The sequence below is a fragment of the Thalassophryne amazonica genome, chromosome 9 (genome assembly GCF_902500255.1).
Source record: "Thalassophryne amazonica chromosome 9, fThaAma1.1, whole genome shotgun sequence".
Taxonomy (NCBI): domain Eukaryota; kingdom Metazoa; phylum Chordata; class Actinopteri; order Batrachoidiformes; family Batrachoididae; genus Thalassophryne; species Thalassophryne amazonica.
The window spans coordinates 16,402,550-16,425,658 of NC_047111.1; the positions used below are offsets into that span (position 1 = coordinate 16,402,550).

Below are 23,109 nucleotides of genomic sequence, written 5' to 3' on the forward strand. Positions count from 1 at the left end.
AGTAAATTTTGGTGCTATCCTCCAAAAATAAAATAGAACTTTGATAAACATCCAGCAAGGAACAAAACACACACATATATATATATATATCGTATGTGTGTGTGTGTGTGTGTGTGTGTGTGTGTGTGTGTGTGTGTGTGTGTGTGTGTGTGTGTGTGTGTGTGTGTGTGTGTGTGTGTGTGTGTGTGTGTGTGTGTGTGTGGTGTGTGTGTACGTATATACAGATGTTATGTTGCAAAAATAATTACAATGGACAACATCATTATTACTATTAGATGCAGTTTGGACAACAGAAAACACCGGACAAATATGGAAATGTGAGTCCATTTGATCTCTTCAAAATCAGTTCTTTAATTGAGGAGTTTTGTGTACTGTTGTACGTTTATTATTGAAATTTTTATTATTGGAGTTTAAAGTTGACAGGAGTACAAGGAGATGCGGCGTAAGGCAAGAAGAGAAGTGGCAAAAGCAAAGGAAAAGGCATATTGCGAGCTGTACAAGAAGTTGAATAGTAAGGAAGGAGAAAAGGACTTGTACCGATTGGCCAGACAAAGGGACAGAGCTGGAAAGGATGTGCAGCAGGTTAGGGTGGTAAAAGATGCACATGGTAATGTGTTGACAAGTGAGGAGTGTGTGCTGAGAAGGTGGAGGGAATATTTTGAAGAGTTGATGAATAAAGAAAATGAGCGAGAGAAAAGGCTGGATGATGTGGTGAGAGTAAATCAGGAAGTAAAAGAGATTAGCAAGGAAGAAGTGAGGGCTGCTATGAAGAGGATGAAGAGTGGAAAGGCAGTTAGTCCAGATGACATTCCATTGGAGGCATGGAAATGTCTAGGAGAGATGGCAGTAGAGTTTCTAACCAGATTGTTTAATAAAATCTTGGAAAGTGAGAGGATGCCTGAGGAGTGGAGATGAAGTGTGCTGGTTCCTATTTTCAAGAACAAGGGTGATCTGCAGAGCTGCAGTAACTACAGAGGCATAAAGCTGATCAGCCACAGCATGAAGTTATGGGAAAGAGTAGTAGAAGCTAGGCTTAGAAAACAGGTGAAGATCTGTGAGCAGCAATATGGTTTCATGCCGAGAAAGAGCACTACAGATGCAATGTTTGCTCTGAGAATACTGTTGGAAAAGTACAGAGAAGGACAGAAACATTGTGTGTTTGTGGACTTAGAAAAAGCTTATGATAGGGTGCCAAAAGAAGAGTTGTGGCAATCTGTTGATGGTTCCTTGCACCCATTTTGCAGCCAGAGGAGAGCGATCCTTCCAGGCTGTTGCTCCCAGGCTTTGGAATGGTCTCCCGCTCTCTCTGCGCTCACTGGACTCTGTTGATACTTTTAAAAGCCAACTTAAGACTTTCTTTTTTACTCAAGCGTTTGCTTAGCTTTTAGGCTGCTCTGTGATCCTATGTTATGTTTTATGTTTTTATGTCTCGGCCATTGTCTGATGTTTGTGTGGTGTACTCTGCTTTTATGTTGTGAAGCACCTTGTGGCTCTTGTCTGTGAAAGGTGCTATATAAATAAAATTTACTTACTTACTTACTTACTTATTGTATGAGGAAGTCTGGAGTGGCAGAGAAGTATGTTAGGGTAGTGCAGGACATGTACAAGAATAGTGTGACAGCGGTGAGATGCGCAGTCGGAATGACAGACTCATTCAAGGTGGAGGTGGGATTACACCAAGGATCAGCTCTGAGTCCTTTCTTGTTTGCAGTGGTGATGGACAGGTTGACAGATGAGATCAGACAGGAGTCCCCATGGACTATGATGTTTGCAGATGACATTGTGATCTGTAGTGAGAGTAGAGAGCAAGTTGAGTCTAGTCTGGAGAAGTGGAGATATGCTTTGGAGAGAAGGGGAATGAAAGTCAATAGAAGCAAGACTGAGTACATGTGTGTGAATGAGAGGGAGTCCAGTGGAATAGTGCAGTTACAAGGAGTAGAAGTGGTGAAAGTAGATGAGTTTAAATATTTGGGGTCAACTGTTCGAAGTAATGGAGAGTGTGGTAGAGAGGTGAAGAAGAGAGTGCAGGCAGGGTGGAGTGGGTGGAGAAAGGTGGCAGGAGTGATTTGTGACCGAAGAATATCAGCAAGAGTGAAGGGGAAAGTTTACAAAACAGTAGTGAGACCAGCTATGTTGTACGGTTTAGAGACAGTGGCACTAACAAAAAGACAGGAGGCAGAGCTGGAGGTGGCAGAGCTGAAGATATTGAGATTCTCTTTGGGAGTGACAAGAATGGACAAGATTAGGAATGAACATATCAGAGGGACAGCTCAGGTGGGACGGTTTGGAGACAAAGTCAGAGAGGCGAGATGGAGATGGTTTGGACATGTGCAGAGGAGGGACCCAGGGTATATAGGGAGAAGGATGCTGAGGATGGAGCCACCAGGCAGGAGGAGAAGAGGGAGACCAAAGAGGAGGTTCATGGATGTGCTGAGAGAGGACATGCAGGTGGTTGGTGTGACAGAGGAAGATACAGAGGACAGGGTGAGATGGAAAGTTTGTTGTGCGCTCATTCACACAGCTTTCGGTGGCTTTTCAGTTGAGAATAGTATCTGAGAAATTGTGTAACAGCTGGACATGCCACAACATGTCCTGTGAGACTTCCAACACGGAGGAAATTTGTTGTGCGCCATGAGCGGCTCCATCCCAATGCGCGAATTCCTCCGCACGTCTTTCATTACAAAATCTCCTGTAACAGTGGAATGTGCCGCAAAAGTGCTGATGTCCACATTTTCTGTGATTTCTCTGGTAGTCACACGACGTCCTGGATCAACACAGCCTTCACTTTGGAAATGATCTGGTCGTTTCAGCCTGTCGATGACCGCTCGGAGCGCGGCGCGCCCTCCACCGGTGTGGGCCGTCTTTAATCCGGCTGTAATGGTCCTTAATCTGCGTGATGCCGATAGAATCTTCACCGAAAGCCATTTAAATTTTCCAAATGGTTTCCACCTGGCTGTCTGTCACAGTTTCTGAAAAATTTTTCATGGAGCAAAGTGGCAGTCGCTCAGCCATTTCCATGACAATGAAAATCCGACGAGGGGGCTGGACCAGTGCTCACTCAAAGCCTGCCCACAGGCGAATGACGCAACCGACAGGCGTGAAAAAACTCACGCATGCGCACGAAGGTTCAAGCTTGGCTGATGCAAGCGCACATGATTCAAATCCATATAGTTTTTGAAAAAATAAAAAGGTCCATTACTTTTCGGACAGACCTCGTGTATATATATATATATATATATATATATATATATATATATACGTGTATATATATATATATATATATATATATATATATATATATATATATATATATATATACGTGTATATATATATATATAGTATATATATATATATATATATATACGTGTATATATATATATATATATATATATATATATATATATACGTGTATATATATATATATATATATATATATATATACGTGTATATATATATATATATATATATATAGCATTTCCAAAGTAGCAAAAAAAAATTGTAATTCTGTGTGTGTACATGTCTCTGTCTCTCTATTTTCTAAATATAAATATTGGTAAGGATAGGGTTGATAAGGTTAGACCTTACTAGTGTGTGTTGTGTTTTGGCGCTATATATATATATATATATATATATATATATATATATATATATATATATATATATATACACTTCGTCAGTGATGTATCCTGGGGTCATAGAGTGTTTCGGGTCTCACAACATCAGACACCCTCGCCCAGGCGACCCAGCCAGGGTTGATCAGGCCCTGGCTAGTATCCCAGGAGCAGCCCACAGATCAACCCTCTTCAACCATAGCCACCTGGTGGCTTTCTCTGCAGCCTCACTTGCGGCACGAATGGCCGTCTTCTTGGCCGCTCCTGTGATGCCCAACTGACTGAGAACTTTGCAGAGCGAGCATCCTGTAAACCCTCTACAGCCAACGTCTACAGGTTTGTTGTAGGTCCTCCAGCCTTGGTTCCTGCACTGGTCCACCAGCTCTTGATTCTTGGCCCGTTTCCTCTCCTTTGCTTCCTCTATGCGCTCCTCCCAGGGCACTGTGAGTTCCAGCATGATGCAATGTTTTGAAGCTTCGGAGGTGACAATCAAGTCTGGTCGTAGCGATGTTATGGCAGTGTGCTGTGAGAGTAGGAAGGAAGATTGACCAGTGAATGCAACACCGGCCCTGCTGCGCCAATTCTCCGGCCAATCTCATGCTCCATCGTCCCCTCACTTCAACTGCTTTCCAAGATCAGCTTGCAGCTGCCAGTTAGAAGCTGTGTGGAGGAGGCCAGTTGTTGTTTTTGCCTGTGCCTGGGGTTTTTCTCCAACTCTGATGAAGGTGACTTCCTTCCTCTTGGAGTGGTGCTGCACACTAGTATTAATGGCTGAGGCTAAGCTCTCAGCAATTGATTTGAGCAGCTGGTCATGGCATCTATGATAACGCCCATCCACCAGGGCTTTGGGGCAGCTGCTGAGAATGTGCTCTAATGACCCTCTTCCAGAGCAGAGTGGGCAAGAAGGTGTTTTGTTCTTCCCCCAGGCATGAAGGTTTGCTGGGCTTGGCAGGACATTGTAGACTGCTTGCACCAGGAATCGGACACAGAAGAAGTCTACCTGCATGATGTTTGTCCAGGTGATCCTGCGCTGCAGTGTACTGTCCCACTTCGTCCATGCTCCATGCTGCCGGAGTCCTACCGCCCTGCTCACCCGTTCCTCCTCCACCCCTGCACGGACCTCCTCTTGGAGCAGCTGGTGTTTCTCCCTACCCTTGGCCTTGCTGACCTGGGCTTTTGGGAAATAGCCCAATCCTGCTCAGCCAGTTGGTAGGTTGCCCACCAGGGCCTTCTGTCTCAGGCGTGACTCCGCCAGCTCCACTGCCATCTATGCTCTCCATTTCCTACCTGTTCTCACCTCAGTGCCTGTTTATGACACCTTTCCGTCCCTGGAGTCCCTATACTGTAGGGCTTCTCGTGTGCGTGCCACCTTAAACTCCTCAGTGAGACCACTGAACAGTAGCTGTAGGGTGTTGTTCATCCCATACAATGCTGTGCTGTTGAGGCTGCGTGCTAGGCCCAGCCATTTCCAAAGAAAGCCACTGATCTTCCTTTCGTGGAGCTCAACTGTTGTGATTGGGGCAATACAGATCAGCAGGGGTCACAGAACTCGAGGCAGAATGGAGTGCTGATAGATCCAGGCTTTAAATCTACCAGGCAGGCCAGACCTATCAACCTTGCTGAGCCAAATACCAATGTCTTGGGTGGACTTCTGGATGGCTGCAGTGGCTTTCAGGGTCGAGTCAAAGAGCTTCCCCAAACTCTTGACTGGCTGTTCAGTGATAGATGGGATGACAATTCCTGAGATGGTAAACTGGAATTTGTTAATCACCTTACCCTTCTTCAACACCATGGACCTTGACTTAGAAGACTTGAAACTCATCCTTGCCCAGATAATGAGTCCCTGGAGTCCTTGAAGGATACATCTACTCCCTGGAACCGATGTTATAGTGACGGTCAGGTCATCCATGTAGGCTCTTATCGGGGGCTGCCTTACACCACCCGTACACCAGCAGCTCGTGTAGCTGTGGTGCTGCGTTCACTTCCTCCGTCTTTTATGATGAAATAATGCTGAAATTATGCGGAAATGATTGTTGTACAAAAGCTTCAGATATCTGTCGCTAAGATCGATGATGACTGGAGGCAGTTTGAAGCAGAAACATGGTGCTAATCACTGAACCGTGGCTGAAGCTCAGAAATGACGCTGCGCAGTGAAGCCATGGGGACCTTTTTTGGGGGGGGGGGGGGGGGGGGGGTCGGCGACACCGGATTCCACAACACAATGCATTAACTGCATACTGATCCAGAATAGTCCGACTGATCAAGATGTTGCAATATGGTATTTAATTCACAAGCTGAAACAAAATAGTGTCTTCCTGATCTTGGTTTTATGTCGTGATGTCGTATGTTTCTGCTGCAGAACCTGCATATTGATCCGGATCCCAACATCCAACATTAACAGGTTCTTCCTTTGTACAACAGCCACATGTGATTTAAATTCTGCCAAGATCCTTCAAGCAGATTTTGATCCTCAAAATGGTTCAAATTAAGAAATGATCCAGAATCTGGATCTTGATGTTGATCACCTCCAAAATTTAATGGAGTCAACCATGGATGAAAGATTTGTCAACATCTGTGCAGTAGGTTTGATGTTATCCTGCTATCAGTCAGACAGACAAATAAATGAACTCCAATGATTTTATCAAGTCCTTGATTTTATTACGACTGTTTATATCAGTTTTCACTGGAATCAAAAATAAACTCTAATAATGAAAGAATAAATGCCAGTAATAAAAAGTACTTCACAGCAATACACAGAAATCATTAAAGAGCTCAATTAAAGAGCTGATAATACAAAAAAAAGTGTGACTTATACCCTGGAAAATAAGATATATACTTTATGTGATTTCCATCCATGGGGGTGGAAAAATCACGTAATGGAATCCTGTTTCTGGATTGGCGCCACCATGTGGCCAGTGATTGGATGTTTGTCCTGTCATAATTAGATATCAGTTCACACATGGCTGCACGTGGAGACGTCGTTCAGCATCATCTCAGCAGATGGGAATTGCTGAATTAGCGGTAATTATCTGAAATCGGATCCATCACATGATAATTCTGCACATAATCAGCACAGAGAATCATTCTCGGAACAAACTGATATCTGTGGATCCATCGGAAATTCTGAACCTGATGAGCTCAACCAAACACTGGCCACACGTTGCCACCGATTCAGGAAAAGCATTCCACTAACTGATTTATTTTTTGTAATTCCTAAATTTCACTTTAATGGGCTGCAGTTACACACATGGTGATGCCATATTTGTTCTCTGCTGGATTATAAATATCAGCACGTTTGGATGATTGAACGTCTCCACCTTCTTTTGTTTGGTCTCACCTGGAATTTCACGTAAAGGCTAAAAATAACGGACGTTTTCACTCAGTGGCCACTTCATTAGGTACCCTTCACTAGTAATAGTCTGGTCCCACTTTAAACCTTCAGAACTGTTGTATAGATTCAAAATGGCTCTAGACAATTTCTTTAGAGATTCTGGTCCATATTGACATGATGACATCACACCGCTGCGCCATTTTACATCACCAGCCTGTTAGCGGGATGAATCCAATGCTGTTAACATCTAATTCTGACCCGGCTCCCTGAATGTGGCAGCAGGAATCCAGACTCACTAGACTGAATAATATTTGATTAACCTTTTGTTGTCCAGTTTCAGTGAAACCGAGCCCGCTGTAGACTCACTTAATTGTTGTTAGCTGACAGGAAGTGCCCTCTGGTACGGTTCCATGTGTCAGATTGTCTTCTGCTGGTTTTTGTGATTTGAGTTCCTGGTGTTTTTCTATCAAACGACTTCTGCCGAAAACATTTTCACCCAAAGAACCGCCACTTGATGTGTCTTCTTTTTCAGACCACTGTCTGTAGATTCCAGAGACGAATGCGTGTCCTTCTGACCCGGCTCAAAAGCTGCAACAAAAAAACTGAGGCCCACATGGAAGCGCAAATCTTTAAAACCCTTAGTAGGGGAACTTTATTATAGAATAAAAAGATAAAACAAAAGAAAGACGATGTGGTGAGTCAAACCCAAACCAGGACCAAACCAGACCAGACGCAGCTGCTTCCCAAGCTGCGATCCAGGAGAGGGAGGAGGAGCAGAGAGAAGGAAAGAGAAACCCCTCCCTTTATACTCCCAAGCAGGAAGCTCAGTCAGCACCTCCCAGGTGGCCGAGACCTCAAGACACACAACAGACATTAGACAACACACAAATACATTAAGATGGCAGGGGGCCGTCACACCCCCCTCCCCCCCAAAACACAGGTCCTACCAGGACCCTGTGAAATGTGGTTCTTAAACCGGGGCGCGTGACAAGGCATCCGCTACCAGATTTTCCTTTCCCTTAATATATTTTATGTCCAGATTATATGTCTGCAGGTACAAGGACCAACGAGCCAAACGCTGGTTAGGCGCCTTAACCGAGGTCAGAAATGTTAATGGATTATGATCGGTATAAACAGTAATTTTGGCTCCGCCATCCAAATACACCTCAAAATACTTCAGGGCCAAAATCAACGCAAGTGTCTCTTTCTCAATAGTTGAATAGTTTAGCTGATGTTTATCAAATTTCTTTGAAAAATAGCTAACGGTGTCTATCCAAACCAAAATGATCCGATTGCGTCAGGACCGCTCCAGCCCCCAGCATCCACGTACAGCTGAAATGGTTCATTTAAACGTGGGGCAGCCAACACCAGATCTGCACAGAGGAGCTCTTCACACTCTCAAATGCCTACTGACAAAGAGAAGACCAGACAAATTTAGCATCTTTGTGCAACAAGTTAGTTAACGGCTCAACCACTGAGGAAAGTACTTACAGAAACAACGATAGTAACCAACCAATCCCAAAAAACGCATACGTTTTTAGTTTAGTTTTTAGTGCTAGGAACCGAAAATTCCTCAACGGCTTGAACTTTAGGTGCCACAGGGCAAACTTCCATCTGTCCAACTGCACGACCCAAGTAGGTAACAGTTGCCCTTGCAAACTCACACTTTGCAAGATTAACAGTCAGCCTTGCCCCCGCCAGATGAGTGAAAAGCTCCTCCATGCACTCCAAATGTTCTTCCCAGGTGTCAGGCTAAACCACCACGTCGTCCAGATACACCATACAACCAGACATGTCGCCCACAACAGCATACATCAACCTTTGGAACGTAGCTAGCGCATTTCTAAGTCCAAAAGGCATCAGTGTGTAAGAAAACAAACCTGACGGAGTAACAAACGCAGACACCTCACGTGCACACTTAGACAACAGCACTTGCCAGTAGCCCTTCAAGAGATCAAATTTACTCACAAACTTGGCAGAACCCACCTGGTCCATGCAGTCATCCATTCTCGGCAAAGGAAAACAATCTGGTTTTGTAACCACATTAAGCTTACGAAAAAAAGAACAAAAACGCGACGTATTATCTGATTTAGGAGCCAAAATACATGGAGACACCCAACTTGACGCGCTTGGCTCTGCCATGCCATTCTCCAGCATATATTTTACCTCCGCATCCAGATGCTTGCGCTTATCCAAACTGATTCTGTAAAAGCGCTGCTTAATCGGCCGAGCATCTCCCACATCAATGTCATGCTCAATAAGATGTGTGCGCCCTGGTGTATCTGAAAACAAACATGGAAAATGATTTATCAAATCACACACCTGTTCAGCCTGACACCTAGGCAAATGAATGAATGAATGAATGAATGAATGAATGGATTTATTTGGCACACACACACAAATCCAAAAAAACAGAAACATACAAATAACATGAATGTTATATAAACAAAGCCTGTGAGTCCGAAAGGGTGTGGGCAGAAGCAAAGCTTATCAACGCCCACCCCTGCTAGTACAAGTCCAACAATTATGACAGTCATAATAACATAAACACAAATTCACAACACACTACATATCAACACACAGACATACACTTCAATATTCAATTACGCTTCAATTCATGTATAAGTATATTATGTATATATATAAAGTGCCAAATCACAACAAATTTGGCCCAAGTCACTCCACTCAAATAAGGACCAACCTTGCCGACACCCAGAGCAAGCACTAGGCAACTGTGGTGAGGAAAAAACTCCCTCTTAGGAAGAAAACTCAAGCAGACCAGGCTCTAGGGGGTGACCCTCTGCTTGGGCCATGCCATATATACCTATATACATACATGTATACATTAACATACACATATATATATAAATTTATACACACCCATATACACATTCACATATATACCTATATACATACCCACTAACACATAAATAAATATATATATACATATACCTACACATACATACATACCTATACACACACACGCACATATATATATATATATATATATATATATATATATATATATATATATACACTCAACAAAATATAAACGCAACACTTTTGATTTTGCTCCCATTTTGTATGAGATGAACTCAAAGATCTAAAACTTTTTCCACATACACAATATCACCATTTCCCTCAAGTACTGTTCACAAACCAGTCTAAATCTGTGATAGTGAGCACTTCTCCTTTGCTGAGATAATCCATCCCACCTCACAGGTGTGCCATACCAAGATGCTGATTAGACACCATGATTAGTGCACAGGTGTGCCTTAGACTGTCCACAATAAAAGGCCACTCTGAAAGGTGCAGTTTTATCACACAGCACAATGCCACAGATGTCAGAAGATTTGAGGGAGCGTGCAATTGGCATGCTGACAGCAGGAATGTCAACCAGAGCTGTTGCTCGTGTATTGAATGTTCATTTCTCTACCATAAGCCGTCTCCAAAGACGTTTCAGAGAATTTGGCAGTACATCCAACCAGCCTCACAACCGCAGACCACGTGAAACCACATCAGCCCAGGACCTCCACATCCAGCATGTTCACCTCCAAGATCATCTGAGACCAGCCACTCGGACAGCTGCTGAAACAATCGGTTTGCATAACCAAAGAATTTCTGCACAAACTGTCAGAAACCGTCTCAGGGAAGCTCATCTGCATGCTCATCGTCCTCATCTGGGTCTCGACCTGACTCCAGTTCGTTGTCGTAACCGACTTGAGTGGGCAAATGCTCAAATTTGCTGGCGTTTGGCACATTGGAGAGGTGTTCTCTTCACGGATGAATCCCGGTTCACACTGTTCAGGGCAGATGGCAGACAGCGTGTGTGGCATCGTGTGGGTGAGCGGTTTTCTGATGTCAGTGTTGTGGATCGAGTGGCCCATGGTAGCTGTGGGGTTATGGTATGGGCAGGCGTCTGTTATGGACGAAGAACACAGGTGCATTTTATTGATGGCATTTTGAATGCACAGAGATACCGTAACGAGATCCTGAGGCCTATTGTTGTGCCATCCAAGAACATCACCTCATGTTGCAGCAGGATAATGCACGGCCCCATGTTGCAAGGATCTGTACACAATTCTTGGAAGCTGAAAATGTCCCAGTTCTTGCATGGCCGGCATACTCACCGGACATGTCACCCATTGAGCATGTTTGGGATGCTCTGGACCGGCGTATACGACAGCGTGTACCAGTTCCTGCCAATATCCAGCAACTTCGCACAGCCATTGAAGAGGCGTGGATCAACATTCCACAGGCCACAATTGACAACCGGATCAACTCTATGCGAAGGAGATATGTTGCACTGCATGAGGCAAATGGTGATCACACCAGATACTGACTGGTATCCCCCCCAATAAAACAAAACTGCACCTTTCAGAGTGGTCTTTCATTGTGGACAGTCTAAGGCACACCTGTGCACTAATCATGGTGTCTAATCAGCATCTTGATATGGCACACCTGTGAGGTGGGATGGATTATCTCAGCAAAGGAGAAGTGCTCACTATCACAGATTTAGACTGGTTTGTGAACAATATTTGAGGGAAATGGTGATATTGTGTATGTGGAAAAAGTTTTAGATCTTTGAGTTCATCTCATACAAAATGGGAGCAAAACCAAAAGTGGTGCGTTTATATTTTTGTTGAGTGTATATATATATATATATATATATATATATATATATATATATATATATATATATATATATATATATATAGATTGATTATTTATTTCGAGCTTTACAAAATAAGCATTTCTTTCACATTTACATTTACCCACACTGGGTTGAAAGGAACAGGACATACATACGTACAAACATACATACATACACGCGCAATTAGCCCGAAAAGGGGTGGGAAGAAGACAAGCTTATTTAATCCCACCCCCAAACACCCATACATTATTACCCCTACCGAGTGTGACCAATATTCCTTTTTTATTATCATGTAATTGATGTCATATATTAGTGATGAATATCTATTATAATAATAATAATAAGAAGAAGAAGAATTCCCACCATAATAGTTAGTAATAATGACATTAATAATATTATTATTATTATTGTCAATCAATTTTTTTTTAATATATATTGCTGGTGTCATTCCTAGAGTCATTTTCATATGTCAATAAGTTCCCCACATTTATTCAGAGAATGACAACTTAGAAGAATTATTATTGTATGCGTCGACCAAATGACCAAGCAACACATCCAAGTTTGACAAAATTTCTGAGTTCTTAAGATGTCCCTGTGTAAGAGCACTGTCCAACGTCCCCACTTCGCTGTCACTCCTCACGGTAAGCGGCAGTGAGCTGTCCAAGGTACCAGAACTGTCAAGCGCCCTACTTGCCATACATACCGCAGAAGCCTCAACATCCTCCGTTCGCTGTGACACTTCTCTGGAATAGTAGGTTTCAACAAATTGACATGACACACTTGTTGCTTTTGCCTGCATTCAGGCATTGAGATTAAATAATTTTGATCAGAAAGTTGTTCCAACACAGTGTAAGGACCACTAAACTTCGCTTGAAAAGGTGATGTGATAACCGGACAAAGAGCCAACACTTGGTCACCCGGCAAAAACAAATGCACCTCCGAACGCCTGTCAAACAAAGATTTCAGTTTTTTTCTGTGCCACAGTCATTTTCAACTTGACCAAATCTCTTGCAACATACAAGCGCCATCTGAATCCATTGACATAATCTATCAGGTTTTTAGGTGGGTTTGGCTCCTTTAATCTGTCTGCCACTACAGCCAAAGGACCTTTCACTGTATGTGCGAAGACCAACTCATTTGGGCTGAACCCATTACTCTCTTGAGTGACTTCACGAGCAGCCAGCATCAGCCAAGGCAAACTTTTTCCCAGTCGCCACCCAACTCAGTACAGTAAGCACGCAACAGCGACTTCAAGGACTGGTGGAAATGTTCCAAAGTGCTTTGCGAGTCAGGATGGAAAGCCGTCACTTTAATATGCCGCACTCTGAGGTGCTTCAAGACCTGGCCAAACAGATGAGATATACAGTTACTGCCCTGATCCGACTGTATGACTTTCGGAATACCAAACACAGAAATAAACTGAGCAAGTGCTCGCACCACTGCCCGAGCAGTTATCATCCGCAATGGACAAGCTGCCGGATACCGTGTAACTTGACACATCACTGTGAGCAAATATGATGACCCAGACCTTGAACGAGGTAAAGGCCCAACACAATCAATTATGAAATGCTCAAATGGTTCAGATGCAACGTCAGTTGGACTCAATGAAACTGGCTTCAACACTTGATTAGGCTTAGCAGTAAGCTGACACACATGATATGTCTTAATATATGAAGAAACATCCCTTTTCAGACACGGCCAAAAAAATGTCTGAGGACCCGGTCATACATTTTAGTCAGCCCGGAATGTCCAGACTCATCATATGCGACTTTTAACACAGCAGAGCGAAATTTACTGGGCACCATGATCTGAAACACAGGATCACCGACAATACCCGCATGGGGCAACCATTTCCTCACCAACAGTGAATCCTGAAGAAAGTACCCAAACGCGCAATCCAGGATGTCACTGGCTGGACGCACCTGATCAAAAAGGCCTTTTAAAGACACGTCATTGTGTTGCTCCGCCACCAGCTCACTGCGAGACAAAGACACAGGAAAATCAGACAGAGGTACATGAACATTTCTTTCACATTTCCCCTTCACAACTTCATCCGTGCCATAGCCCGAGTAACTGCACACACAGTGAACACCTGGGGGAACTGTTTACTGCTCTCATCAGTCTGAGGAAGCAAGTATGGAACTGGCTCCGCCTCCTTCTGTACAGCTGATCCAGCAACGTCCTTCCACAAACGCGCACCAACCAAACCATTGCCCAAGATAACAGAGACACTTTCCACTGGCAATGCAGGACGAACAGCCAAAACTGCGTCCCCGCTGAACAGTTCACACTCAAGTGACACTTTATGCAACGGCACAAAGAGCACATTAAGACCCATACCTCGAACTGGAACCCGTGTGCCTGTCTCCGACTCCTCAGACAGCGGCAACACATCAGCTCGGATAAACGAGTCAAATGCCCCTGTGTCACGCAAAATTTTGACATGCACCTTTTTATCATTTCCCACCAATGAGACAAACCCCTCGCGAATGAAAGGCAGGTATGAGTCACATGGTTCAGAACTCATGTTTTCCAACTTAAGTTCCACAGCATTACGCACCAGCGCAGCTAAACCTACTCCTTTGGGCTTAAGAGATGTCCTTGACTTTAGTAGAGCACAATCTGTCTTAATGTGCCCACGCTTGTGACAGTAGTGACACACCAGATCACTATCACGCAAAACAGAGTTTTTTACATCCCCCTGTTTCACCCAACTGGACCGACCAGAGCCCTCTGAGTGCCCCTCTGTTGGCACACTGGAACCAAGACTCAGGTTTGGAGTCACATTTTGTAAAAAAAAGACCTATGAATCAGTACTTACTCATACTCCAAAACAGCAGCATCTGTAAGTTCCAGTCCTTTCTGGTACACAGTTCTTGAACTCTTTATCAAAATTAGCTCTTGCAGCTGATCAAAGTTTTTAACATTTTGCGCCAGCGCACCAACGATCAAACAACACAGTTTTGTCACGTCCAAATTCCACATAATTATGATGGTCAAGTTTTTTATAACACTGAAATTTCTGTTTATATGCCTCTGGCACAAGCTCATATGCTGTCTCCATGGCAGTTTTCACTTTGTCATAAACCAAACTATCCTCCAGTGATAACAAAGCATAAGCCTCCTGAGCTTTACCTGTCAGCACACATTGCAGCAGCAATGGCCAAACCTCCCTCGGCCACTTTAACATCAACGCCACACGCTCAAACAAAACTAAATATTTATCAACATCCTTTTCACTAAAGGGTTGGATAAATCGAATGTACTTGTTCATGTCAAAGTCTGCTTCACCAGGATTAACCGTCCGTACACCAGACACACGCACCGCCTCACGTCTCCGCTCTTCTTCCAAATCCAGTTTGTTCTAACTGAATTTCCTTCTCCCTGAGATTAGCCTGCATTTCCTGCTCTCTAAGTTTAGACTGAATTTCCTGCTCTCGGAGCTTAAACTGATTTTCATGCTCACGAAGCCTAAACTGACTTTCCAGCTGCAGCTCTAATTTGTGCAAATCAGCGTCAGGATTTCAGGAGAAGACATGCCCTTTTCGACCAACCCGTCATCAATTTGCTGTTTAATAGCTTTTTTCTTATCCCGACTTGTAACTGGAATGTCAAAATGAGCCGCAATTACCAGCAGATTATCTTTGACGAAAACCTCAAGACACACATCGGACATATTAGACAACACGGCAGGGGGCCATCACAGATGGCCACATTGAGAACCTCTTGACCATGTCATTGACCATTTCTGCCTCCTGATTGACTGAGTAGGTGCTTATCCTCTTGAACGGTTGAGCGGGCATGCCTAATAAAGTGGCTAAGTGTCGGAATGGTTCCAGAGATGTTCTGTATTTCATTATCTATGATGACCTGGACCTCTGAGGGTTAATGCCGCTGGAGCTTGTCAGGTTGTTTTGACTGAAATGGTGTGTTGGGAGCTGTTTGAACGCTCAGCTCTGACTGACACAGTGACCGCTGTCCATGCAGAGCGGAATTTACAGACCTGCCACTGAATACAGAGCAGTTAGACGGGGAGTCGCGGCTTCAGTCGATCAGAGACGCTGGCAAGGTCTCACTAAAGGGAAGGATGGATTTACCAAAGTTGTGCACTGGTGTGTGCATGTCTACGACCTGACAGCAACACATCAGGGAGTGCACGTTTTATGTGCAGCATTCCAATAATTAATCATGTCCAATTAGAGAGCGTTTGGAAAACTATGGCAGGATTTTCACTCACACTCTAAAAACGATTCCAGAAATGCAGTTAGTTCCAAAATGTTTCTGACAGGTGGGAAATCAAAGCCTGTTTGTCTGTAAATTCTGTCTCTGTTGGGCCTGAAGTCGAATCGGTTTGTTTCCCAGCGAGGCTGGTGTTGGAGTCCTTGACGGATCCTGATAGTCCCTCCACTCAACATTGTTTTTGGGATTATGTCTCCATCGCTTTTCACGACATCAGTGGAGAAACGCCAGCGACTGTCGGTCAGAGCTGCAGCTTCACATGACTCCACAAACGTCTTTCACGTTTCCCACAACTGTTTTGTTTGACATTAATTAAAGGGATCAGAACGCACACTGAAGCAAATCTGCACACGTTCCGCCGCAGCCTTCCAAAGAATCCATGAAATCGGAACACAGTCCTTTTAAAAGCGCTTTTCATGCACAGAAGTCGATCATGATTTTCCACTGCAGCTTAATGCCCAGAAATCCTGTGAGCTTTGAATTAGCTGACGTATATAACGGTGTCTACACGTCAAAATCGCTCCAAGTTCTCCAGAGGTGTCAGTTCCTCAAAACGCGGCCTGATGTGGACTGCCAACATTTGCTGCCAATGTGTTAAAATTGGACACTTTTCAGGCCAAAGAGAATTCAACGTTTCTCCTAGAATATTTGTTCAGTTTAGATGGAACACACACACACATACACAGAGTTTGTATGCATAAGAACACTCAGAGTGTAAAACAGCCAACTGTTGTAGTTGTTTTTCTGCCTTCTATTCTCAATCAGTCTTTGTGATGTCATAAGACAATGATGTTGGCTAAAGAGATAAAAGGAAAAACCTGAAATCAGTATTTTGCTTCTTGCTTTTCAAATAACATGTTAATCTCAGTTTACAGTTTCAATCATTTTCACGCGTGTCTCAATAATGTCCACTTTATCAAAGCACTATGCCTTTAGACTGCGGGACGTAAACTGAAGCTGTTTTTGCATTGTTTTGATTTAAAAAAAAAACACACTTTCAGTTACAGCTTCATGCTGAACATCTCTGTTAGTTTTCACCAGCAGTAAAATTCTGAACTCCGACTAATTTTGCAGACATTTTAATCCTCTGTTCATATATAGCAACATGTCATACATGCGCCAGCACATTATATATGTAGCTACACGTGATATATTTGCGGAAACACGTTATATGTATAGATTGAAAAGCTTGGAGTTGTTGAGTATTATTTAGTTGACTGTACATTAATTCCACAGTGGTCTTGCTGGTCACAACATTTGCTGCAGTTCTGTCAGAATGTGTCACTTTTGTCTGAAATATGAAGTGTTTTCAGTGCAATTTGCACAAAAGCTTTAATGATGCACTCACATGCAAGTTTTAAAGCACAGTGAGTCTGTAAAACAGTGGACACAGTACAGACACAAGTGTGAAAACGATTGTTTTAAAAAAATAATAATGTTGTGGACATTAACGCGTGTTACCAGGCAGATTTGTGTTCAGTGTGCGTTTGGTCCTGCGGGTTCTGTTCAGATCCAGGCTGGGATGAAACCATTTAAAGCATTAATGCACTTTTCCACCTTTGTCCCTCTCTTACTGCTACCCCCCCCTTCCCTACCCCCCACCCCCACCCAGAAAAAATAATTGGACAGCATGTTCACCCCTCTCACCAAATATGTTTTATCGTTTTCAAGAAGTGCAGTAAACCTGGCCGTGTTAAAACTCAATGAGCAGGGCCTGTTGGACAAATTGAAAAACAAGTGGTGGTACGACAAAGGAGAGTGTGGCAGCGGAGGCGGTGGCGAGAAGGTTAGCCGCTATGTCGCTATGCCCATGTGACCTTGATGTGGGTAATAAAGAAATGTTTTGTTGGTAACAGGAGCATCTGCCGGGTCGAGCGCAACAGTGGCTTTCACCCTTTTTAATGCCGATAGACGAGCACGATGACCGTTGATGCAGAAATATTCGCTGGGGCTGCTGACGTAGCGGAGCGTCACAAAGGCAGAAGGACCGTTTGTTAGCTTTGTAATCCTGCGCTGTTATTGGACAGACGCACAGCGAGTTTGACGTCTCTGAGCCAATAGTTCTGCATCCTTGGTTCGAGCTTCCATTGCTATTGAGAAAAAAAAAGGTCCCAGCAGTATGCGCCCGTTTCCAGAAAAGTGATGCGCCGGGCCCTACCTGTATATGTCTGTTAGCTCGCCCCTTCCCCCTTAACTCCTCCCACATGCTGCCTATCTGCAGCGCTGAGCGTAGAGACATGTAGCCCGCGTGGGGCCCCGAGGCTGCGTCTCTTTGTGAAGAGTACTGAGCTGCTCTTGTTGGCCATCTTCTGACTGAATAACATAAAATAACATGTCCTATGATGTTATTTATGTTATTTCCCCCCCTCCCCCGCCCTCCCCGTGATTTGAAGAACGCCTGTAAACCTTGCCGTATTGAAACTGAGTGAAGCAGGAGTCTTAGACAAACTGAAAAACAAATGGTGGTACGATAAAGGGGAGTGTGGACCCAAGGACTCGGGAAGTAAGGTCAGTCATCCCGGGAGCCTCCCCCACCCCTCACTGCCTCCACGCACCGCACACACACCCACAGACTGCACGTAGACCCCAGGCGTAGCCTGAGGGAGCCAGCGAGACAGACACCTTACAGCTATGCTACGTGTCACTGCTGCAGAGATGAAGGATCACGCGCACGCCGGTCATCACTCATCACCTAAGATACCATATCCCCGGGAAACATTCACATATTACTGTATGTCACACGAGATGTAGCAGAGCTCGATGTGGTGTTCGTCTGCTGGCAAAAAAAAGATGTGCACACACATTTAGATGCTGACAAGCAGGAAATCTGCAGGAACAGAAGAGCACCATATGAGGGCGCCGGCAACTGTAGTTCTACACTTAGGATTTGTGATGTCCTGCTGAGTCGGCTCACCAAGCTCGTAGCGGACAGAGTTTACTTTTAGTTTGTCAAGATGATGGTGGCTCGTTTTTGGGTATTGGCATGAATTTGTGTGTCAAAGTTAATCACATATGATCCTGACGAAAAGGGTCCACATGAATTCAGGTCAGGTCTGGGAACTGCCTTAGGTCCAGGATGACAACCACTCAGACCACCACAGACGATGAACCCACGGCACCCTCAGTAAACATCGATAGGTTTGCCATTGGCAAGTGACCCTTTTTTGCAAAGGGCTAATGCACGTACAACGTTTGGTGACAATCAGGGAGTTAAGAAAGAAATTATGTGTTCACAAATTTTATGCAAAGCATGTGCCAGTGACCTTGACCTTTGTCCTTTTGTCCCTCAAATTAATAGGTCTTCTTGGGGTCATCATGCTTAAATCACATACAAAGTTTAGTGACAATCAGGCAATTGTGAAAGACGTTATTGTGCTCACAATATTTATACATCTGATCCCAACTCGAGAGGCTTTTTAGAATCACTACTTCATCGAGGTCCAGTGAGCCGTCTGCGCCTGTGCACAGCCTCCTCCTACTGAGGAAGAAATGATGTCTGGCTCCTTTTCACCAGGGAACACGCTTTCACACGCAGTGTTCACACAAATCAGTTTCACTTCGACCGTGTCGCAACTGTCCTTTCCCTGAGTGGCTCTCACTGGATTTATTACACTTATTGCACTTAATTAGTCATTTCATTTATTTCTTTTACTTACTATTTACCAGATTGTAACTCTGCATGTAAAATGGAACAGCACCTTCTTTTGCGGCATTCCTTTCCTGCAGATTATTTCCTGCTCACTCGCCTCACTTGTGTGTGCACATACATGCACTGATTGCATTCTTATTTCATACGCCCCCAAAGGAACTATTTGATTTGATATTAAAATTACAGTGTGCCTGTGTGCAGGCAGTGGTGCACTGACGCTCTGACACATTTTTACCACACAGGAACTATCTTCCACAGTGGTCATGTCTTCTTAGTCTGTTCCTTAAATACAGGACATACAAATGGTCATGTGAAGGAGAGGAAAGCATGACAAGCGCTTTCTGAGTCTGTAAGATAGTGTGCATCATCATCAGTGTATAGCTTTGTTTTTACTGCTGTGAGTCCACATATACTGCATTCTGTGTAATCGTTTCTGGGTCTGTAAGATAGCGTACATGATCATCAGCGTATAGCTTCATATTCACTGCTGCGAGTCCATGTAGACCGCCTTCTGTGTAATCCTTTCTGTAAGATAGCGTACGTGATCTTCAGCATATAGCTTTATTTTCACTGATGAGAATCCACATAGAGCGCATTCTGTGTAATCCTTTCTGTAAGATAGCGTACGTGATCATCAGCATATAGCTTAATTTTCATTGCTGTGATTCCATGTAGACTTAGTTGACTTAGGCTAGAAGTCATGTAGTGAAAATGTTGTGAGACTGTGAAAGAGTCCAGCTTTTTAATTTGTCGATATGTTGTGTAATTGTTTGCAACACTTTTTGTTCCTCTCTCTCTACCGGCTGTTCTCAAACTACAGGACAAGTCATCCCAAGCCCTCAGCCTTAGCAACGTGGCTGGGGTTTTCTACATCCTGGTGGGGGGTCTGGGTCTTGCCATGTTGGTGGCTCTCATCGAATTCTGCTACAAGTCACGCAACGAGGCCAAGAGAATGAAGGTGGAGGCTCAGTCTCAAAATCCCCATTACCCCCATCACCGCAGTTGCACCCCCTGCCTCACAGGCAGCCCCCAGCATAGCCCTGAGCTTAGCCAGGACCAAAGTCCAAGACCCAGCATCCACAACGTAGCAGAGTTTAGTGAGGTTTTCAGTAGGCGTGGCAGCGATGGGGAAGCTGATAAGATATAGAGAGAGGTTTTCGTAGAAGGTCCATCCAGCCCTTTCTCCCACCCCCCACTAGCTCCCTGCACAGCGACTGTAAGTGAGACCTACCGTGTCCGCGTGCTGCCTTTATCGTGTTGCGTGACTGTTGTGATCAGTGGCAAAACGCTTCTTACGTATCTGTCCATTTGTTCACTATGTCATCATGTGATATCCTGGTCTGCCGTCCAGTTTTGTCTCAGTGTGGCAGGATGCACTGAGTCTACGTTTAACATGACATCAACTCAACACCAGACCATGTGGCTCCTTTCATTTATCAGCATGTGTGTAAATAACTTATATTCCCTTTAAAATAAAAATGTATTCAAATTTTTAGCCATAGCCAATATTGACAGTTATGTTTGGTCAGAACTTGAAGCGTTTCCATGATGTGGTGGGCATGGCAACCTGATTGCTGGTTAGACACAATTTGATATTCCACCCAGAAGTTAACTATTTTATCAGAAACTAGGAGTGTCCCATTGTTTTTTTACCAGTTCAGATCAGAGTCCTTTTATATTCAGTATCTATCGGTACAAATTCCTGATCCAAAACTCGTATTTTCAAGATGTTACACAAATAAATATCGCATATACAAAATTCAGTTTCAATTTATTTTATTTACATAGCACCAAATCACAAGAAAGCTGCCTCAAGGTGCTTTACACAAGTACGGTCAAACTTTACTAACCCCTAGAGCAAGCACCCAGGCAACAGTGGTAAGGAAAAACTCCCGCTGATGATGTTGAGGAAGAAACCTCAAACAGACCAGATTCAGAAGGGTGACCCTCTGCTTAGGCCATTCTAACAGTTACAAAGTTTTTACAAAGTTTTACCAAGCTGAAAAAACAGGAAACAGAAAAACCAGAATAGCATCAAAAACACAGTCCATTATTGAGATGAGCACACAGTCATTGACACCACAGGCAGAGTGTCTCGCGGTCAATCCAGTGCCCTGTGGTGCACAGCCGTCAGCTTTGCGCGATGTCTTTTGTTGTGTGGGCCGCTGAAGAGGAGGAACTGCTGGCCCACCACCAGAGGGCGCCCTGCCTGAAGTGCGGGCTTCAGGCACGAGAGGGCGCTGCCGCCTCAGGAACAAGCCGTGGTGACAGCTGTCACCCATCATCCGTGACAGCTGTCACTAATCATCACATCTGGTATAAAAGCAGGAAGACACCTCCACCAAACTGCCGAGATATCATCTTCATCTGGAAGTAATATCCTCAGCCTTTTGTGATATTTGTAAATCTGTTATTGTGAGTGTTTGCAGGAGTACCGGTCCGTTTAGTGGAGGCTGTGCAAGACGGCGCTCTTTTTCTTCTGAGGGACCGCTGCAAAGTGTTGAGTGAGAGGTGGAGGTGGAATTCCCACCAGGATTGTTACTGGGTGTTCACACACCCACCCTTTGACTGTCTTTTGCTTTCTGCCAGCAGTACCAGATCCGACACGCCGGGAAGGTGGCCACCTGGGGACTCCGGGACTTGGCGGCTCCAGTATTCCTCGGGTTCGGTGGTGGTGGAAATCGTGTGGTTCTGGTTCATTTCCAGACGGGCGTCTCCTATCGTCGAGCCTGCCCACACGACACCTTATTAATTGACTGTTGCACATTCTGAATCTGCTGTGTTTGGTTGTGTCATTCACAACAGTAAGTGTTATAATTTGACTCCTTCCATTGTCCGTTCATTTACGCCCCCTGTTGTGGGTCCGTGTCACTACACTTTCCCAACAGGATATCTCGGCCAGCGTCATGGACTCCGAGAGGCGTCACCAGGCTGTTGAACAACCAATGGGAGAGCAGGGAGCGCAGACATCTGCAGGAGGCGTGATTGGTGAGCTACAGCATATTCTCACCGCCTTTACGGCTCGAATGGATCAAATAGCCGAGCAAAACATCCTCCTGAACCGCAGGGTGGAGGCTCTCTCCGCGCAAGTGGCGGCAAGCGCTCAGGGCGCTGCTGCAGCTCCTCCTCCTGTCGATCCTGTGCTAGATATTAATGTTCCAGTGGTGGTTCAACAACCCCTCCCACCATCCCCTGAAGCATACATAAGCCCTCCTGAGCCGTACGGAGGTTGTGTGGAGACGTGCGCGGACTTTCTTATGCAGTGTTTGCTCGTCTTCGCACAACGTCCCGTCATGTACGCGTCAGACGCAAGCAAAATAGCTTATGTGATTACTCTGCTTAGGGGAGAGGCACGCGCTTGGGCTACGGCGCTTTGGGAGCAAAATTCACGGCTCCTTCACACATACACTGGGTTTGTGAGGGAGTTCAGAACTGTGTTTGATCACCCTAACAGGGGAGAGACCGCTTCAACTGTGCTGCTGTCGATGAGACAGGGGCGCCGAAGCGCAGCTGCTTATGCAGTCGACTTCCGCATCGCGGCTGCGAGGTCCGGCTGGAATAACGCTGCGCTCCGCGCTGCCTTTGTAAACGGACTGTCGTCAGTCCTAAAGGAGCACCTAGTGGC

The 23,109-nt window shown here is 44.6% G+C and overlaps 1 protein-coding gene across 3 annotated transcripts in view; it reads left to right on the forward strand.

The window, feature by feature from the left end:
• The window catches only part of gria4b (glutamate receptor, ionotropic, AMPA 4b), a 263,186-nt gene that overhangs the window by 223,893 nt on the left and 16,184 nt on the right, over positions 1-23,109 (forward strand). The window contains exons 14-15 of one of the 3 annotated variants that reach the window (XM_034177668.1): positions 17,507-17,621; positions 20,305-20,442. In XM_034177668.1, the coding sequence (XP_034033559.1) occupies positions 17,507-17,621; positions 20,305-20,442 (253 nt within the window). Of the gene's footprint in view, positions 1-17,506; positions 17,622-18,228; positions 18,344-20,304; positions 20,652-23,109 lie in introns of those variants that run through there. The other 2 variants (XM_034177666.1, XM_034177669.1) reach the window with 2 other exon arrangements.